This window comes from Microchirus variegatus, assembly GCF_963457635.1.
Source record: "Microchirus variegatus genome assembly, chromosome: 2".
NCBI lineage: Eukaryota > Metazoa > Chordata > Actinopteri > Pleuronectiformes > Soleidae > Microchirus > Microchirus variegatus.
In genome coordinates this window covers 1,313,484-1,331,702 of record NC_139803.1, presented here as the reverse complement: position 1 = coordinate 1,331,702, position 18,219 = coordinate 1,313,484, and the positions used below count along the sequence as shown (strand labels likewise).

The 18,219-nt window shown below is 40.1% G+C and overlaps 2 protein-coding genes across 6 annotated transcripts in view; both read left to right on the top strand.

Moving 5' to 3' along the window:
• LOC310944761 (ryanodine receptor 1-like) overlaps positions 1–4,328 on the top strand; it is a gene marked incomplete at its 3' end in the record, with an annotated part of 44,752 nt that extends 40,424 nt beyond the window's left edge. For 4 of the 5 annotated variants that reach the window (XM_083910572.1, XM_083910574.1, XM_083910573.1 and 1 more), the window contains 7 exons: positions 130–276; positions 1,635–1,769; positions 1,852–2,008; positions 2,366–2,430; positions 3,528–3,628; positions 3,741–3,792; positions 3,904–4,328. In XM_083910572.1, the coding sequence (XP_083766698.1) occupies positions 130–276; positions 1,635–1,769; positions 1,852–2,008; positions 2,366–2,430; positions 3,528–3,628; positions 3,741–3,792; positions 3,904–3,999 (753 nt within the window). The remainder of the gene's footprint in view (positions 1–129; positions 277–1,634; positions 1,770–1,851; positions 2,009–2,365; positions 2,431–3,527; positions 3,629–3,740; positions 3,793–3,903) is intronic. The other variant, XM_083910575.1, reaches the window with a different exon arrangement.
• A 4,146-nt stretch (positions 4,329–8,474) lies between these two features.
• On the top strand, positions 8,475–17,949 carry sms (spermine synthase). Its single transcript, XM_083910484.1, has 11 exons — positions 8,475–8,600; positions 9,450–9,570; positions 11,277–11,364; positions 11,456–11,520; positions 11,626–11,801; positions 13,232–13,380; positions 13,460–13,555; positions 14,368–14,482; positions 14,581–14,660; positions 16,416–16,531; positions 16,707–17,949. Exons 1-11 carry the CDS (start codon positions 8,555–8,557, stop codon positions 16,735–16,737), a joined length of 1,083 nt encoding a protein of 360 aa, XP_083766610.1. The 5' UTR covers positions 8,475–8,554; the 3' UTR covers positions 16,738–17,949.
• Positions 17,950–18,219: the final 270 nt, after the last annotated feature.

Genomic DNA, 18,219 nt, shown 5'->3' with positions numbered 1-18,219 from the left:
TTCTGACGTTCTCACACAGTGTTTGTCAAAGCTTCTTAGATCACAACAGAGATCATGAGAACTCACAGAGGACATCATTTAGTGATGACATCAGTCTAAAGTAAAGGGTGTTTTGTTTTCTCTCTGCAGACTTTCCTTTATCTCTGCTGGTACCTGATCATGTCTCTGCTCGGACATTACAACAACTTCTTCTTCGCCTGTCACCTGCTGGACATCGCGATGGGAGTGAAGACTCTGCGCACCATCCTGTCCTCAGTCACACACAACGGCAAACAGGTGAGTGTGGACCGAGTCATTCATCAGGTCCTTCACCTGTACTGACACGTCTGTGCCTCACAGTGGTTGTTGTTGTTTACCTGTACTGACACGTCTGTGCCTCACAGTGGTTGTTGTTGTTTACCTGTACTGACACGTCTGTGCCTCACAGTGGTTGTTGTTTACCTGTACTAATGTGTCTGTGCCTCACAGCTCATGATGACAGTGGTTGTTGTTGTTTACCTGTACTAATGTGTCTGTGCCTCACAGTGGTTGTTGTTTACCTGTACTAATGTGTCTGTACCTCACAGCTCATGATGAGAGAGCATGACTCTGGTTGTTAATGTTGAAATGTAAGGACTGATTAGGTTGTGAATGTAAATGATGAACTGTGACGTGAAACTGTACCGCTCAAAAAGAAAAGTAGCGCAGTAATGCTGCACCTTCATCCACGGGATCACTGTCAAAAGCACATGGTAGTGAAAATAGTCTCCACCTAATATAACTTGTAATGTAGACGACAGAACAGACTTCAACACTCCCCAGGACTCATTCAATCAAACACACACACACATGCAACCCTGGGGGTCGACAAATCATTTTGGAAAACCGCTCGGTTTAATTTTGATTTAAAAAAAATATATATAATTTTTTTTTCTATGATTTCCGAATCATTTTGGAAAAAAATTAAAAAATCAAAAAATTAAAAAATTAAAAAATTAAAAAATTAAAAAAAAAAATTTAATATTTTTTTTACATTTTTTTTAAGCAATTTTTTTTTTTTTTTTTTTTTTTTTCTTCTATGATTTCTGGGGGACGCCAAATCATTTTGGAATAATATATTAAAAAAAAGTCCTTTTTTTTTTATATATATATTTTTCCAAAATGATTTGGTGACCCCCAGAAAGCATCTCGCGACCCAATTTGGGGACGGGACCCCAAGGTTGAGAATGGCTGCTTTATAAGACCAAACATAACATGATGTTATACAACATCATTCAATACATCTGTATCAATAACCTGGCTATGAGCAAACCAGGGGTCTGTTTCACAAAGCAGGTTCAACAAACTCTGAGTCTAACCCTGAACTCTGAGTTGATCTACTCTGAAAAAAAATTGATTTTCTCTGGTTTGACTTACCTCCCTCTACCTACCTCTAACTGAAAACTCAGTTTCCCTCATTTCAGGGTTAACAGACTCAGAGTTTTCAATAAACCTGCTTTGTGAAACAGACCCCTGTACTAATGTGTCTGTGCCTCACAGCTCATGATGACAGTGGTTGTTGTTGTTTACCTGTACTAACGTGTCTGTGCCTCACAGCTCATGATGACAGTGGGATTGTTGTTGTTTACCTGTACTAACGTGTCTGTGCCTCACAGCTCATGATGACAGTGGGATTGTTGGCCGTGGTCGTTTACCTTTACACGGTCGTCGCCTTCAATTTCTTCCGCAAGTTTTACAACAAGAGTGAGGACGGGGATGAGCCCGACATGAAATGTGATGACATGATGACTGTAGGTCACTTTAAAGTCACATCAGAACACGCTACTCTACACTGAAGTCTGCAGCACTTTGTAAATGAGCTTTACTTCACAGTGTTACCTGTTCCACATGTACGTGGGAGTCCGTGCTGGTGGAGGAATTGGAGATGAGATCGAGGATCCTGCTGGAGATGAATATGAGCTTTACAGAGTGGTCTTTGATATCACCTTCTTCTTCTTTGTCATCGTCATTCTGCTGGCTATCATTCAAGGTAAAGACCTTCATGTCGACTCTCAGGTCAGTGATGCAAAGACAAACATATCGAGGATGAACTCAAATAATGACTTAAGTACAATAATAAGTCTCCAGTGAAAGGCCTGCCTTTGTCAAACATGCAACTGTTCTTTTTATTATCTTTTCTAAAGCTTTGGCTCATTTAAATAACACTTCTATCCAAATGAATGTTGTTTCATCACATGCTTACACACTATATATACTGTACATATATATATATATGTGTGTGTGGTTAAACTCAACTTTTCACATGTTTACACTTAAATAATGAATCCTCTCAGGCTTCCATAGTACTAACAAAGACATCTCAAACTATAACGTCTACATCCTGAAGGTCTGATCATTGACGCCTTTGGAGAACTCAGAGACCAACAGGAGCAGGTCAAGGAGGACATGGAGGTACAAGAAGACTTGGAAATTACACTGACAAACATCACATCACATCACATTACATTATATCACATTATATCACATTACATTATATCAAATTATATCACATCACATTACATCACATATTATATCACATCACATTATATTATATTACATCACATTATATCACATTACATCATATATTATATCACATCACATTACATCACATTATATTATATCACATATCACATCACACTACATCACATTATATTACATCACATTATATTATATCACATCATATTATATCACATCACATTATATTACATCACATTATATCATATTACATCATATTAGATCACATCACATTATATTACATTACATCACATTACATTATATCACATTACATCACATTATATTATTACATTGCATTACATCACATTATATTATATCACATTGCATTACATCACATCATATTACATTACATCACATTATATCACATCACATTATATTATATCACATTATATCACATTGCATTACATCACATTACATCATATTATATTATATCACATTACATCACATTATATTGTATCACATTGCATTACATCATATTACATTATATCACATTGCATTACATCACATCATATTACATTACATCACATCACATTACATTACATCACATTATATCACATTACATCACATTATATTATTACATTGCATTACATCACATTACATCACATTATATTATATCACATCACATTACATCACATATTACATCACATTATATTACATTACATCACATTATATTACATCACATCACATTACATTATATCACATTACATCACATCATATTATATCACATCACATTATATTATATCACATTACATCACATCATATTATATCACATCACATTATATCACATTACATCATATTATATCACATCACATATTACATTATATCACATATCACATTACATCACATTATATCACATATTACATCACATTATATCACATATTACATTACATCACATTATATTACATTACATCACATTATATCACATATTACATTACATCACATTATATCACATTATATCAACATGGCTTCATCTGTCACCTTTGGTGTCCATGCAGACAAAGTGCTTCATCTGTGGCATCGGAAGTGACTACTTTGATACGACACCTCACGGCTTTGAGACGCACACTTTTGATGAGCACAATCTGGCCAATTACATGTGAGTCATGTGATATCTCAGGCTTAGGCTCAGGCTTAGGCTTAGGCTTAGGCTAACCCTAACAATAACCCTAACCCAAATGCAAAAATAATAACATGCAAGTCCTTTCCAGGTTCTTCTTAATGTACCTAATCAACAAAGATGAGACGGAGCACACTGGACAGGTGAGTGAGGGTCATATATTTGGATTTATGTCACTGGTGTCAGCGTCTTGTCTCGTGTCCTCGTCTCCTCGTGTCCTCGTGTCCTCACTGTTGTTACATCCTGTCTCTCAGGAGTCGTACGTGTGGAAAATGTACCAGGAACGTTGCTGGGACTTCTTTCCTGCTGGAGACTGCTTCAGAAAACAATACGAAGATCAACTTTCTTAGTCAACAAGTTTGTTTCCGAGCCCGAAGAAGAAGAAGAAGAAGTTTGTCTTCATTCCTGACAAAAGTACAAGTAGTAGTACAAGTACAAGTACAAGTACACAATCAAAGACATGACCAGATGTTTTTGGAACCTCCACAGAAAATACCAGTGAAAGAAGATTGTGTTGTTTTGCTCTCCATCATTTAATAATAGACATAAACGTTTTTCTCTCTGTTTATGAACAACATTTACATTCAAATGTCATTTTCACTGTTTATTTCTCACGGAGTGTTTTCTTTCTTTCCTTCCTTCATACTTTATTTATTGTTGTTTGAATTCTGTTCAAGAATAAACGTCGTTGTAATAATTCAGACTTTTTCACGCAGAAATGTCCGTGTGTAGATAAAGGTCAAGTGTGTGTGACGTTGTGCACACACTTGACCTTTAACGTTTTTCACATCATCCTCATCATCATCATCAGAGTCTGTAAAGCTGCTCCCTGAATGAGGATTAACGCTGAGCTCTAACACGTGGTTTTCCTTCCTGAAAACGTCTCTGTGATGCTGTGACTTTGTCTCCTGGTGAGTGAACATGGACGAGTCAGAGATCCACAGAGGAACGCTCAGGGTTTACGGTGAGAGGATCCTCTTCTTTGTCACGAACGCTGTGGTGACGACGTTTCACGGACGATCGCTCGCTCCTTGTTATTGTGAAACGTGTGGTTTATTTCACGTTAAAATGTTTGTCCAGAGCTTCTGCTCCAGCGTCACATCCAACCACACTGACAGTGTGTAATCTGAGGGGATGACGGGATGCTTTAATCACAGCCTGCTGTGGCTAAAAACTAACTCTTTTCTCACCAGGTGGCTTCATTTTCAAACAGTGGAAGAGGAGGTTTCTTCTGCTCACGGCTAAAGGAAGCGTCCTCGTGAGCCGCGACGCGTCGTCTCCTCCCGACCAGATGGTTCTCCTGCACAGAAGCTGCGAGGCCATTGTGGACGGAAAGGAGATCCTGGACCTGCCCAGATTACCCTCTGACGGATGCAGGGAGGGCTGCTTCGCTCTGATCCTCCGTCAGAATAAATACCTGCTGCTGCTGACTGAGAGCGCCGCAGAGTGCAGGTGTGGACACTTTGTTCGACTGGATCAGAGTCCGGGGATTAAAGCTCCAGTGTGCGAAACACAATACAATGATTAACACTCCAGAAACCCCTGAAAGCCTCAAAGGCAACATTTGAGGGGGGGGGGGTCTAAACTGGGGCTGGACCATTAATGGAATCTTATTCATGATTTTGATTTTTGGCTTCTCACGATCATAAAAACATTATAATCCAGGAATCCAGGAAAAAACAAAGAATGCGCCGCATGGCGCGGCGGTGTGAGGGGAAAAAATTTAAAAAAATTTCATATATTTGAATGAAAAAAAATCATATTTTTTGGGGGAAGGTCGAGATCTCGAGTTTCCAAAAAATGATGGAAAAAAAGATTATTTTCAAAAAAAAAAAATTACATATTTTTTTGGAAACTCTTACTTTACACTCTGTTCACTCGTACTTTACACTCTGTTCACTCTTACTTTACACTCTGTTCACTCGTACTTTACACTCTGTTCACTCTAACTTTACACTCTGTTCACTCGTACTTTACACACTGTTCACTCTTACTTTACACTCTGTTCACTCTTACTTTACACTCTGTTCACTCGTACTTTACACTCTGTTCACTCTTACTTTACACTCCGTTCACTCGTACTTTACACTCCGTTCACTCGTACTTTACACTCCGTTCACTCGTACTTTACACTCCGTTCACTCGTACTTTACACTCCGTTCACTCGTACTTTACACTCTGTTCACTCTTACTTTACACTCTGTTCACTCTTACCTTACACTCTGTTCACTCGTACTTAACACTCTGTTCACTTGTACTTTACACTCTGTTCACTCTTACTTTACACTCCGTTCACTCGTACTTTACACTCTGTTCACTCTTACTTTACACTCTGTTCACTCTTACTTTACACTCCGTTCACTCGTACTTTACACTCTGTTCACTTGTACTTTACACTCCGTTCACTCGTACTTTACACTCTGTTCACTCTTACTTTACACTCTGTTCACTTGTACTTTACACTCCGTTCACTCGTACTTTACACTCTGTTCACTCTTACTTTACACTGTTTACTCTTACTTCACACTCTGTTCACTCTTACTTTACACTCTGTTCACACTGTTCACTCTTACTTTACACTCCGTTCACTCTTACTTTACACTCTGTTCACTCTTACTTTACACTCTGTTCACACTGTTCACTCTTACTTTACACTCTGTTCACTCTTACTTTACACTCTGTTCACACTGTTCACTCTTACTTTACACTCCGTTCACTTTTACTTTACACTCTGTTCACTCTTACTTTACACTCTGTTCACACTGTTCACTCTTACTTTACACTCTGTTCACACTGTTCACTCTTACTTTACACTCCGTTCACTCTTACTTTACACTCTTACTTTTTTTTCATGTCACTTCGGGGGCTCCGTAATTTCTGGCTGTTCTTTTAAATTATATTTAAAGTTGAGTTTTGGTGGTTCAATAAATACTCTGAATATCGTGTCTATTAATCATGATCAGTCAAAAATAATTGTGACTAATATCTTTGCCATAATGGTCCAGCCCGAGTTTAAACATGTTACAGTGTCATTGAAAAACATGTTTTTTTTCCTAATTTCAGTTTTACATATATGATCTACATACATAATACACTTTGCATGCTTTCTTATCCTTTATAACCAGACAAAATGTCAATTATTTTATTTGTAATTTTGCATTTTTAATGTTTTCGAATTCATCGCTTTCCAAATGGCGCTGTAGAAAAGGCCCACACAAGCCCACAGTAAGGGATTCTGGGTAATTTACCACAGGTCTGGACAGAAGTGATCATTAGCCACCAGGGGGCGACCTTGATGCAAAAAGGAATTCACTCGATTTGTAAGATTAAAGAAAGAAAAGTGAACGTGTGAATTGTAGAACAATAGGAATAATGAGTGAATATCTTTGTTGTCACTTTTCAGTCAGTGGCTGAATGTGCTGAAAACAGTCAAACAGGTGAGATCCAGTGAAACATCGTGACTCTATTCTCTTTTCTTTCTTTATATTAAAGATAATAGAGTTTTGTTTCTTCTCGACAGAGTCTCTCCTCCTCTCTGAGGCCTTGTCAAAGACATCAGGTTGGACCAGGACCAGGACCAGGACCAGGACCAGGACCAGGACTCTCTGTGACTCTCTGTGACCTGGTTCCTGAGCAGATGACGGACAAACCTGTTGGTGACACACACTCACCAAACCAGAAAGGTCAGTTTAGTTTTAGCCCTGAGCTGATGTTATCACTGCTGTGACTCTTTGTATATAATTAGTTGAGTGAATTATGTCCATTGTAAAGTGCATTGTTTTCGGATCGTAACAAGAACACGATGTCAAACGATGCTTGTTGTGTCTTGTGTTGTTGTTGAACCAGGAGAGAGTCGTTCTCCTCCTCAGGGAGTGTTTGCTAAAGGTCGTCCACAGTCGCTGACGTGTCTGCGTCATGGAAACACCAGTAACCCTGAGGCAGTGAAGGCCGTCTATGTGCTGATGGGAGCAGCTGCTGCCTCCTCTGCTCTGGGTTACCTGAGCCCAGGTGTTCCCTCTCACCTGGAGGCCGAGGCCCCCCACCTGTCAGTCAACGCGGAGTTCTCTGAAGTGGGAGGGGCTGGAACGTACCACAGTGGCGGCGCTGCACTCGACTCCCCTCATTATAACACCTTTGACTTTGATGTGGCTCACTCTGATTTTGATGCTTTTGACTGTGGTGGGTTTAGTTTTTAAAAACAAATGTTTCACCAACAGCTGTTTCACATTCCTCACAGTAACACAACTTCTGTTCACTCTTACTCTACATTCTGTTCACTCTAACTCTACACTTTGTTCACTCTTACTCTACACTCTGTTCACTCTTACTTTACACTCTGTTCACTCTAACTTTACACTCTGTGTAACATTTGTGATCATCGATTACAATAATTACACAGAAATGTTATATTTATACACACCACAGAAAAAAAAAAAAAAAAGTGTGTGCACTGATCCAGGATTAGTTGAACCTGACTTGATGAATCCATGTCTGCTCATCCTGGTCTTTGTGAAACCACTTGATCCTGAAGAGCTCAGTCATTGAGCCATTGATGAAAACGGTGCTCTCCGTTCTTTTGTTCATTGTTATGTTTTTTAATGTGTTGGATGTATATTTTTGGTTCTGGTTCCGAAAAATAGAAGTGAGTGAACCAAAGGAATTAAAGAGCAGCGTTCAGTCCGTGCAGATAAGAGAGGCGTGCACTGAAACTGAAGCCCCGCCCCCCTCAGGGGCAAAGAGGAAGTGTGAAGAGCAGGAACGAGCCGAGTCGAGTCGAGTCGAGTCGAGCCCTCCCCGCCTCCCTCTCAGCCTCCCCGCCTCTCTCCCTCCCTCTCGCTGCCTCTGTGCAAATAAATAAAAGCAGCCTGTCTTTCCAGGCATGGATGACGGTTGCACATAGACACGATGGCACTGCGACATTACACCCTCGACTTCAGCCTCTCTGCGGCAGGTAAGACCCACAGCACCGCGGCGGGGTCACCGGTGTCCCGACGGCGGCGTGCGCAGCGGCCTGTGTCCGGCGTGCGGCTGCCTGAGAGCGGCGTGCGGCTGCCCGTGTGACCGGTGAACACTGACTGTTCCCCCGGTGTGCAGCCGCCTGCATGGGGGCTGCATGCTAGTTAGCTGGCTAGCATGCTAATAGCATCAGGCTAGTCTGTCATTGCCCTTGAAAAGAGTTCGGTTCCTGGTTCCGGTGAAGCTCTGGCTCACGCCGCACACGTCCATGTGTTTTTGGACAACGTGGGCTTTAAAGGGGTCTTTGTGTTTAATTTGAATGTCTTTTACACGAGTGTGTGGGTGTGTGTGTGTGTGTGTGTGTGTGTGTGTGTGTGTGTGTGTGTGTGTGTGTGTAAAGTCACACATTTACTCTTCAGTGTCAGTTACACACTGCTCAGGGTTGCCAGGTCTGAGCGTCGAAATCCGCCCAGAATGACCACTTTTTAAATGCACCTGAAAAACTGGACATTTCACACATTAAGTACAGTAATAAAATGTCCTGATTGAAAGTTTGAGAAACCACGTAACTGTGTTGGAAGAAGTCTTTATCGGCAGCAAAGACATTTTTATTCCGCAATAATCTGCAATATTTAATATCTGCAAATTAAAGGCCAATGAAACATCTGTTCCAGCTGTTGTTGGTGAACGTGTGGATGTGATCAGAGTGTGTGAACGTTCAGTTTGAGCCTCTTCATGGTTTTAAAACCATGAGTTTATTGAACAGGACTTTGAGAAGATCATCCGTTGTGTGTGTGTTTTCATCGTCATATTTTTACTCTTGTGTTCTCTGTGTTTTTATCAGTTGACTCTGCCTCAACAGTTCCTGGACTTCTGTCCATATTTCATGAGCAGGAAATGACAGAAACTGTCCATGACACCAATGGACATGGATACCTCGCTACTTTTGTAGGCAAGAATGGACGGTAAGAACATTTGTCACCCTTTGTTTTGTATTTACTTTATTCCATGTTCCATTTTGACAGAAGTCTAATAAAAGTCAGTATGGAGAGCACTGAGTTGATCAAATCCATAAAAACAGTAATAATATATAATGAGGGCGTGGCCTTCACTTGTTTGGTGCATGTTCTTCGCACGTTCTTGTTGCCATAGTATAAAAGCCGTTGCTATGTCAACAGTTGTATTCTTGTGTTTGCTTCATGACTGGATTTGTGTTGGGTAAGAGGAGAGTAGTTGTGCTTAAGTGTGGAGAGCTTAAAAATAAATACGCTAAATACACAACAGGTTAAAGAAATACGTTCAAATGATGAGAACTGATCCAGGACCATGAGAGGCTGTGTGAGAGACTTTGTATCTGCAACACTATGTAACGATGTCAATACTATACACATGTAACGATGTCAACACTATACACATGTAACAATGTCAACACTATACACATGTAACAATAATGTCAACACTATACACATGTAACAATGTCATCACTATACACATGTAACAATAATGTCAACACTATACACATGTAACAACACTATACACATGTAACAATGTCAACACTATACACATGTAACAACACTATACACATGTAACAATAATGTCAACACTATACACATGTAACAACAATGTCAACACTATACACATGTAACAATGTCAACACTATACACATGTAACAATGTCATCACTATACACATGTAACAACACTATACACATGTAACAATGTCATCACTATACACATGTAACAATGTCAACACTATACACATGTAACAATGTCAACACTATACACATGTAACAATGTCAACACTATACACATGTAACAATGTCAACACTATACACATGTAACAATGTCATCACTATACACATGTAACAACACTATACACATGTAACAATAATGTCAACACTATACACATGTAACAACACTATACACATGTAACAATGTCAACACTATACACATGTAACAACACTATACACATGTAACAATAATGTCAACACTATACACATGTAACAACAATGTCAACACTATACACATGTAACAATGTCAACACTATACACATGTAACAATGTCATCACTATACACATGTAACAACACTATACACATGTAACAATGTCATCACTATACACATGTAACAACACTATACACATGTAACAATGTCATCACTATACACATGTAACAACACTATACACATGTAACAATGTCATCACTATACACATGTAACAACACTATACACATGTAACAATGTCAACACTATACACATGTAACAACACTATACACATGTAACAATGTCAACACTATACACATGTAACAACACTATACACATGTAACAATAATGTCAACACTATACACATGTAACAATGTCATCACTATACACATGTAACAACACTATACACATGTAACAATAATGTCAACACTATACACATGTAACAATGTCAACACTATACACATGTAACAATAATGTCAACACTATACACATGTAACAATAATGTCAACACTTTACACATGTAACAATGTCAACACTATACACATGTAACAATAATGTCAACACTATACACATGTAACGATGTCAACACTATACACATGTAACAATGTCAACGTGTCTAGTGACATTATTGCTACATGTGTATAGTGATTTTGTGATTGTTATTATTATTCATGACTGTGTTCCTGTTGACTCAGGCTGGTGGTTCTGCGAGTTCACTCCCACGGCCTGATCACCATTGACCTGCAGTGTTATGACGAGGACAACGTTGCACAACTAGACAATGTAAGTCACTTAGAAAACTCTATACAACTAAAATAAACAACAACAATGTGTGTATGTATAAGTATTCACCACCTCACCTGTGTGTTCACAGCTTTTAAATGCACTGGAAGAGAAACTGAAAGTTCTCTTGAATGACAATATAACAAGAATTAAAAGGTAAGTGTCGCTGGGGTTTGTGCGTTTGCCGATGTTGTCGTAGAGTGACGGGCATGTTGTCGTCATAATAATGCGAGTTGTGTTGTCGACTCTTCTGACCTCCAGACTCCCAGCCCTCGTACGTGGAGCCAAAGTCGACCGATACTGGCCTTCGGTCGACGGCCGACTGTTGGAGTACGACTTTGACCAGGTGGTGTACGAGGAGGAATCTCCGTACCAAAACATCAAAATATATCATTCAAAAGAGTTTGGGAATACTCTGTTACTGGACGGAGATGTTAGTGAGTACATTTTATATCCATTGATGTCAACAAACCACCTTCAAAAAACGTTCAAACATCTCCGTTGAAAACGTCGTAGAGTCAACGTTTCCAAGAGCAGAGGTTGTGTTTGTGAACACTGTTCATTTATCACATTATCGTACACAACTGAGCCACTGTCTGTTTGTTTCATTCTAAACACACAATCTATTCACTTCATTTTGCCGTGACATCAAAAACACATGATCAACAATCACAGGCTGTACAAACGTTAAATAGAAGCATTAAAGCTCCACCTCCACAGCTAATGTCGCTAATGTGAGGCTTTTTTTTAGGCACAACTGCAGCTCACTGTGTTTCCTTAAACCTGGTCTCAGTGCTTTAATCTGTGTTATTGTGTGTTTTACTTAGTGAAGCTAACTATGATCTTTGGTGAAGCTAACTGAAGCTAACTATGATCTTTGGTGAAGCTAACTGCGATCTTTAGTGAAGCAAACTGTGATCTTTAGTGAAGCTAACTGCGATCTTTAGTGACGCTAACTGTGATCTTTAGTGAAGCTAACTGCGATCTTTAGTGACGCTAACTGTGATCTTTAGTGAAGCTAACTGTGATCTTTAGTGAAGCTAACTGTGATCTTTAGTGACGCTAACTGTGATCTTTAGTGAAGCTAACTGCAATCTTTGGTGAAGCTAACTGCGATTTTTAGTGAAGCTAACTGCGGTCTTTAGGGAAGCTAACTGTGGTCTAGTGAAGCTAACTGTGGTCTAGTGAAGCTAACTGTGAAGCTAACTGCGATCTTTAGTGAAGCTAACTGCGGTCTTTAGTGAAGCTAACTGTGGTCTTTAGTGGAGCTAACTGAAGCTAACTGCGCTCTTCAGTGAAGTTAACTATGATCTTTAGTGAAGTTAACTATGATCTTTAGTGAAGCTAACTGCGATTTTTATTGAATCTAACTGCGATCTTTAGTGAAGCTAACTGCGGTCTTTAGTGAAGATAACTGCGATCTTTAGTGAAGCTAACTGCGATCTTTAGTGAAGCTAACTGTGGTCTTTAGTGAAGCTAACTGTGGTCTTTAGTGAAGCTAACTGCGATCTTTAGTGAAGTTAACTGTGATCTTAAGTGAAGCTAACTGTGATCTTTAGTGAAGCTAACCACGATCTTTCGTGAAGCTAACTGTGATCTTTAGTGACGCTAACTGCGATCTTTAGTGAAGCTAACTGTGATCTTTAGTGACGCTAACTGTGATCCTTAGTGAAGCTAACTGGGATCTTTAGTGAAGCTAATTGTGATCTCTAGTGAAGCTAACTGTGAAGCTAACTGCGATCTTTAGTGAAGCTAACTGTGAAGCTAACTGCGATCTTTAGTGAAGCTAACTGCGATCTTTAGTGAAGCTAACTGTGAAGCTAACTGCGATCTTTAGTGAAGCTAACTGTGATCTTTCCCCGTGCAGATCTGTCCGAGAGTGATTTGTCGTACACCAAAGCCATCATGGGCGGTGGAAAAGAGAATTATGCTGGAAAGGAGGTGCTGATCTTAGGAGGAGGTGATGGAGGCATCCTCGCTGAGCTGGTCAAGCTAAAGCCAAAGATGGTCACCATGGTGGAGATATCCTTTAAAAACACACGTCCTCACATGTCTTTGTTTTCTCACGTTCTTCGGAATTCTTCCTTAGTGAAATATCAACATTGACCAGAAAGTGATCGACGGATGCAAAACACACATGAGGAAAACATGTGGCAATATTCTGGACAACCTGAAGGGGGACTGTTACCAAGTGAGTGTTAGGATTATAATCACTGTTTCATCTCTGTATAATCTCACTGTTATCACCCTGTGATCTTTAGTGAAGCTAACTGATCTTTAGTGAAGCTAACTGATCTTTAGTGAAGCTAACTGATCTTTAGTGAAGCTAACTGTGATCTTTAGTGAAGCTAACTGTGATCTTTAGTGAAGCTAACTGATCTTTAGTGAAGCTAACTGTGATCTTTAGTGAAGCTAACTGTGATCTTTAGTGAAGCTAACTGTGATCTTTAGTGAAGCTAACTGATCTTTAGTGAAGCTAACTGATCTTTAGTGAAGCTAACTGTGATCTTTAGTGAAGCTAACTGTGATCTTTAGTGAAGCTAACTGTGATCTTTAGTGAAGCTAGCTGTGATCTTTAGTGAAGCTAACTGCGATCTTTAGTGAAGCTAACTGATCTTTAGTGAAGCTAACTGATCTTTAGTGAAGCTAACTGCGATCTTTAGTGAAGCTAACTGATCTTTAGTGAAGCTAACTGTGATCTTTAGTGAAGCTAACTGTGATCTTCGGTGAAGCTAACTGATCTTTAGTGAAGCTAACTGTGATCTTTAGTGAAGCTAACTGATCTTTAGTGAAGCTAACTGATCTTTAGTGAAGCTAACTGATCTTTAGCGGAGCTAACTGTGATATTTAGGATGATTCTGTGAATCCCGCTGAAAAACAATGAAGAATAAATAAACTAACGTATGAAGTGTATGAAGTCTCTTTTATATACATGCAGTAAATGTCATACTCTGATATATTATATTATATAAATACATAAATGTGTTGTGTTGTTTGTTGCAGATACTCATTGAGGACTGTGTCCCCGTGCTGAAGAAGTACGTCCTGGACGGACGGATGTTTGATTACGTCATTAATGATCTCACTGCAGTTCCAATATCCACGGAGCCAGAAGAAGGTTTGTGTATTTGACTCACGTATCCACATGTGTATATAATGTGTAGTATAGTATGTTTATGTGCAGTATAAAGACGTCGTCATCCTCTCTTTTTTTAGACTCGACGTGGGAGTTCCTGCGTCTCATCTTAGACCTGTCAATCAAAGTCCTGCACCCCTCTGGGAAATATTTCACTCAGGTAAATCTGGTTTTAAACTCTCTTTGCTGCTTAGAAAAGAAGCCCCAGAGTGAAAAGTGTGTGAAACACCAGGGCTGGAAAACGGGTATTTGTACCAAACTGTACCAAAAATCAGAGCATAGCACATTTACAACCTAAGGAAGAGATTTCATTGAAAAAAAAAAGTGAGGAGCGGCCAAAATGTCCTCACTTTGTAAACAACAACACACAAGAACACACTGAGACACAAGAACACACAAGAACACACTGAGACACAAGAACACACAAGAACACACTGAGACACAAGAACACACAAGAACACACTGAGACACAAGAACACACAAGAACACACTGAGACACAAGAACACACAAGAACACACTGAGACACAACAACACACAAGAACACTTAAGAACACACTGAGACACAAGAACACATAAGAACACACTGAGACACAAGAACACATAAGAACACACTGAGACACCAGAACACACTGAGACACCAGAACACACTGAGACACAAGAACACACTGAGACACAAAAACACACAAGAACACACTGAGACACAAGAACACACTGAGACACAAAAACACACAAGAACACACTGAGACACAAGAACACACTGAGACACAAGAACACACTGAGACACAAGAACACACTGAGACACAAAAACACACTGAGACACAAGAACACACAAGAACACACTGAGACACAAGAACACACTGAGACACAAGAACACACTGAGACACAAAAACACACAAGAACACACTGAGACACAAGAACCCACTGAGACACCAGAACACACTGAGACACAAGAACACACTGAGACACAAGAACACACAAGAACACACTGAGACACAAGAACACACAAGAACACACTGAGACACAAGAACACACTGAGACACAAAAACACACAAGAACACACTGAGACACAAGAACCCACTGAGACACCAGAACACACTGAGACACCAGAACACACTGAGACACCAGAACACACTGAGACACAAGAACACACTGAGACACAAAAACACACAAGAACACACTGAGACACAAGAACACACTGAGACACAAAAACACACAAGAACACACTGAGACACAAGAACACACTGAGACACAAGAACACACTGAGACACAAGAACACACTGAGACACAAAAACACACTGAGACACAAGAACACACAAGAACACACTGAGACACAAGAACACACAAGAACACACTGAGACACAAGAACACACTGAGACACAAAAACACACAAGAACACACTGAGACACAAGAACCCACTGAGACACCAGAACACACTGAGACACAAGAACACACTGAGACACAAGAACACACCAGAACACACTGAGACACAAGAACACACAAGAACACACAAGAACACACTGAGACACCAGAACACACTGAGACACAAGAACACACAAGAACACACAAGAACACACTGAGACACCAGAACACACTGAGACACAAGAACACACAAGAACACACAAGAACCCACTGAGACACCAGAACACACTGACACACAAGAACACACTGAGACACAAGAACACACTGAGACACAAGAACACACTGAAACACCTCACTTTGTTGGTTAAAAACCCTCACTGGTCCTCAGTATGAGGCAAGTACAAGAACACACACACACACACACCGTGGACAGAACTCTACACCTGTGAGGACTCTACTGTGATTTCTCATTTTCTAATATCAACTGTCACCCGCTGTGCTGTTGTTGTTGTTGTTGTTGTTGTTGTTGTGTAACTGTATTATTTGCCGTCTCAGGGCAACAGCTTCAGTCAGTCAGAGTCACTGAGTCTCTATGAAGAACAGTTGGGAAAGCTCTCGTGTCGGGTGGACTTCTCCAAAGAGGTGGTGAGTGTGCCCTCCTACTTAGAACTGTATCCTTTAATCAAGTCATCATCATCATCATCATCATTCAGTCATTGGTTCAGACAGAAACTGTTGTTGTTGTTGTTGTTGTTGTTGTTGTTTCTCCATCACTTCCTGTGGTTGCGATTTTCCTTGTCCTTCGCGTCGTTTTCGAGTGCAAAGTCCTTAATGGTTGTCGCTCAGATGGGTTTTTTACAGCGTGTGGAAGAAGTAAAGTGAAGTGAAGACGATCTGCTGGAACGTGTGAACGCTCGAGTCGAGCTTCTGCTGCGGCCTCGAGGCTCTGTGCTCGGACTGAACGTGACGTCACTGATTGGCCTGAGGACGTTGCGAGGACACATTCTAGAGAAACAAAAACACACTTCCTGTGATGTCACACACACACGCATGTTTTAGTCTTAGTAGTGAATACTTACCCTGACCTTTGACCCCGGACTTCACTGTTCATGGGTTTTTCATGTCGAGTCGACACAATCACACAGAAGCTTCCCCGATGTATCGCGCGCGTACGTGAATTCTCTCTCTCTAACCGTAACCTGAATGTAACTTTGAGGCAAATATCTGATCCGATTGTTTCCGTTTGGTGGACAAATAATCCTCGGCGAAGGTTAGAGTCGGGGGGTTTTTAATCCGATCACGTGACCACAGACGCAGATCTCTGCTGCGACGTACAGCTCTATAATCTGCTCTTTTCCTGCCAACATGGCCACAGTTATGAGATTATATCACGCGTGACGTCGTCTCTGCTTGAACTTAGTACAACAACCCTCCAGTGGTCCAGTCCAGTCCAGTCCAGTCCAGTCCATTTCCTTTACATTCAGTCTGAACACACGTGTGAAGCTTTCTTCCCCAGTCTTTTACCATTGTTTACTACGGTTCCATTTGAATTGTAATTTCTTTCGTTTTCCTTTGGTTGTGGGACGTCCTTTTGCATGTGTGCTCTGTTCAACTGTCGAATGTTTAAACACTGATTTCGTACACTGACGATGTGGAAGTCAACTTAACCGGTGGGTTCTGTTCCTTTGGGATCTTTTATTCTTTTTATTTTCTTTTTTTTTTACATTTCTATTGAGTTTTCAGCTCTAATGTTGTTTGGCCAATGAGACGCTCGGTTCAGTTCAGCTTTTACTCTCCTGCTTTCGTTACTGTCGCTCGAACGCGTTGCCGATTTTCTTGAAGTCCAAATGTGTTTTAAAAGGGAAAGTGTTGCATCGCGTGTGCATGCGCTGTTTTTATGTCCTGTTTTAGTCGCGCCTCGGGTTTCTCCTCCTCTATTTAAGCCTTTTCTAAGACTGCGTTGGGTGCATGTAAAGGACGGTGAATGTAGCTTGCAAATACAGTAGAAATCACGGCCGACGTGTTTTTCCACTCTGTTGGGACTCAGTTACATTTAATTTATTCCGTATAATTTTCATCCAATGCTGTTCTGTCCCACACGAGAGATTTGTTTGTGATCTTCAACAATAAAAATGTTTTGGGGGGAAAAACTGTCTCGACTTTGTTTGTGTTTTATTTAACACTAAAATGGTCAGTGTTGATAGTGTACATGGATGTAATTAGAGTCATATATATATGTATAATAAGTGTGAATTATAGGAGTCAAAAACAAACAAGCCAACAAACTGTTATGTAAAAGTTTAATATATATAAAAAAACCTGTGATATAGTATAAAGTATATAATGCTCATTGTAATGT

Bases quoted from the DNA above. Each gene is read 5' to 3' on its own strand.
- sms (XM_083910484.1), top strand. From the start codon at position 8,555: ATGGCACTGCGACATTACACCCTCGACTTCAGCCTCTCTGCGGCAG. The intron at 8,601-9,449 runs GTAAGACCCACA...TGTTTTTATCAG, and splicing joins CTTCAGCCTCTCTGCGGCAG to TTGACTCTGCCTCAACAGTT. The intron at 13,556-14,367 runs GTGAGTGTTAGG...TGTTTGTTGCAG, and splicing joins TGAAGGGGGACTGTTACCAA to ATACTCATTGAGGACTGTGT.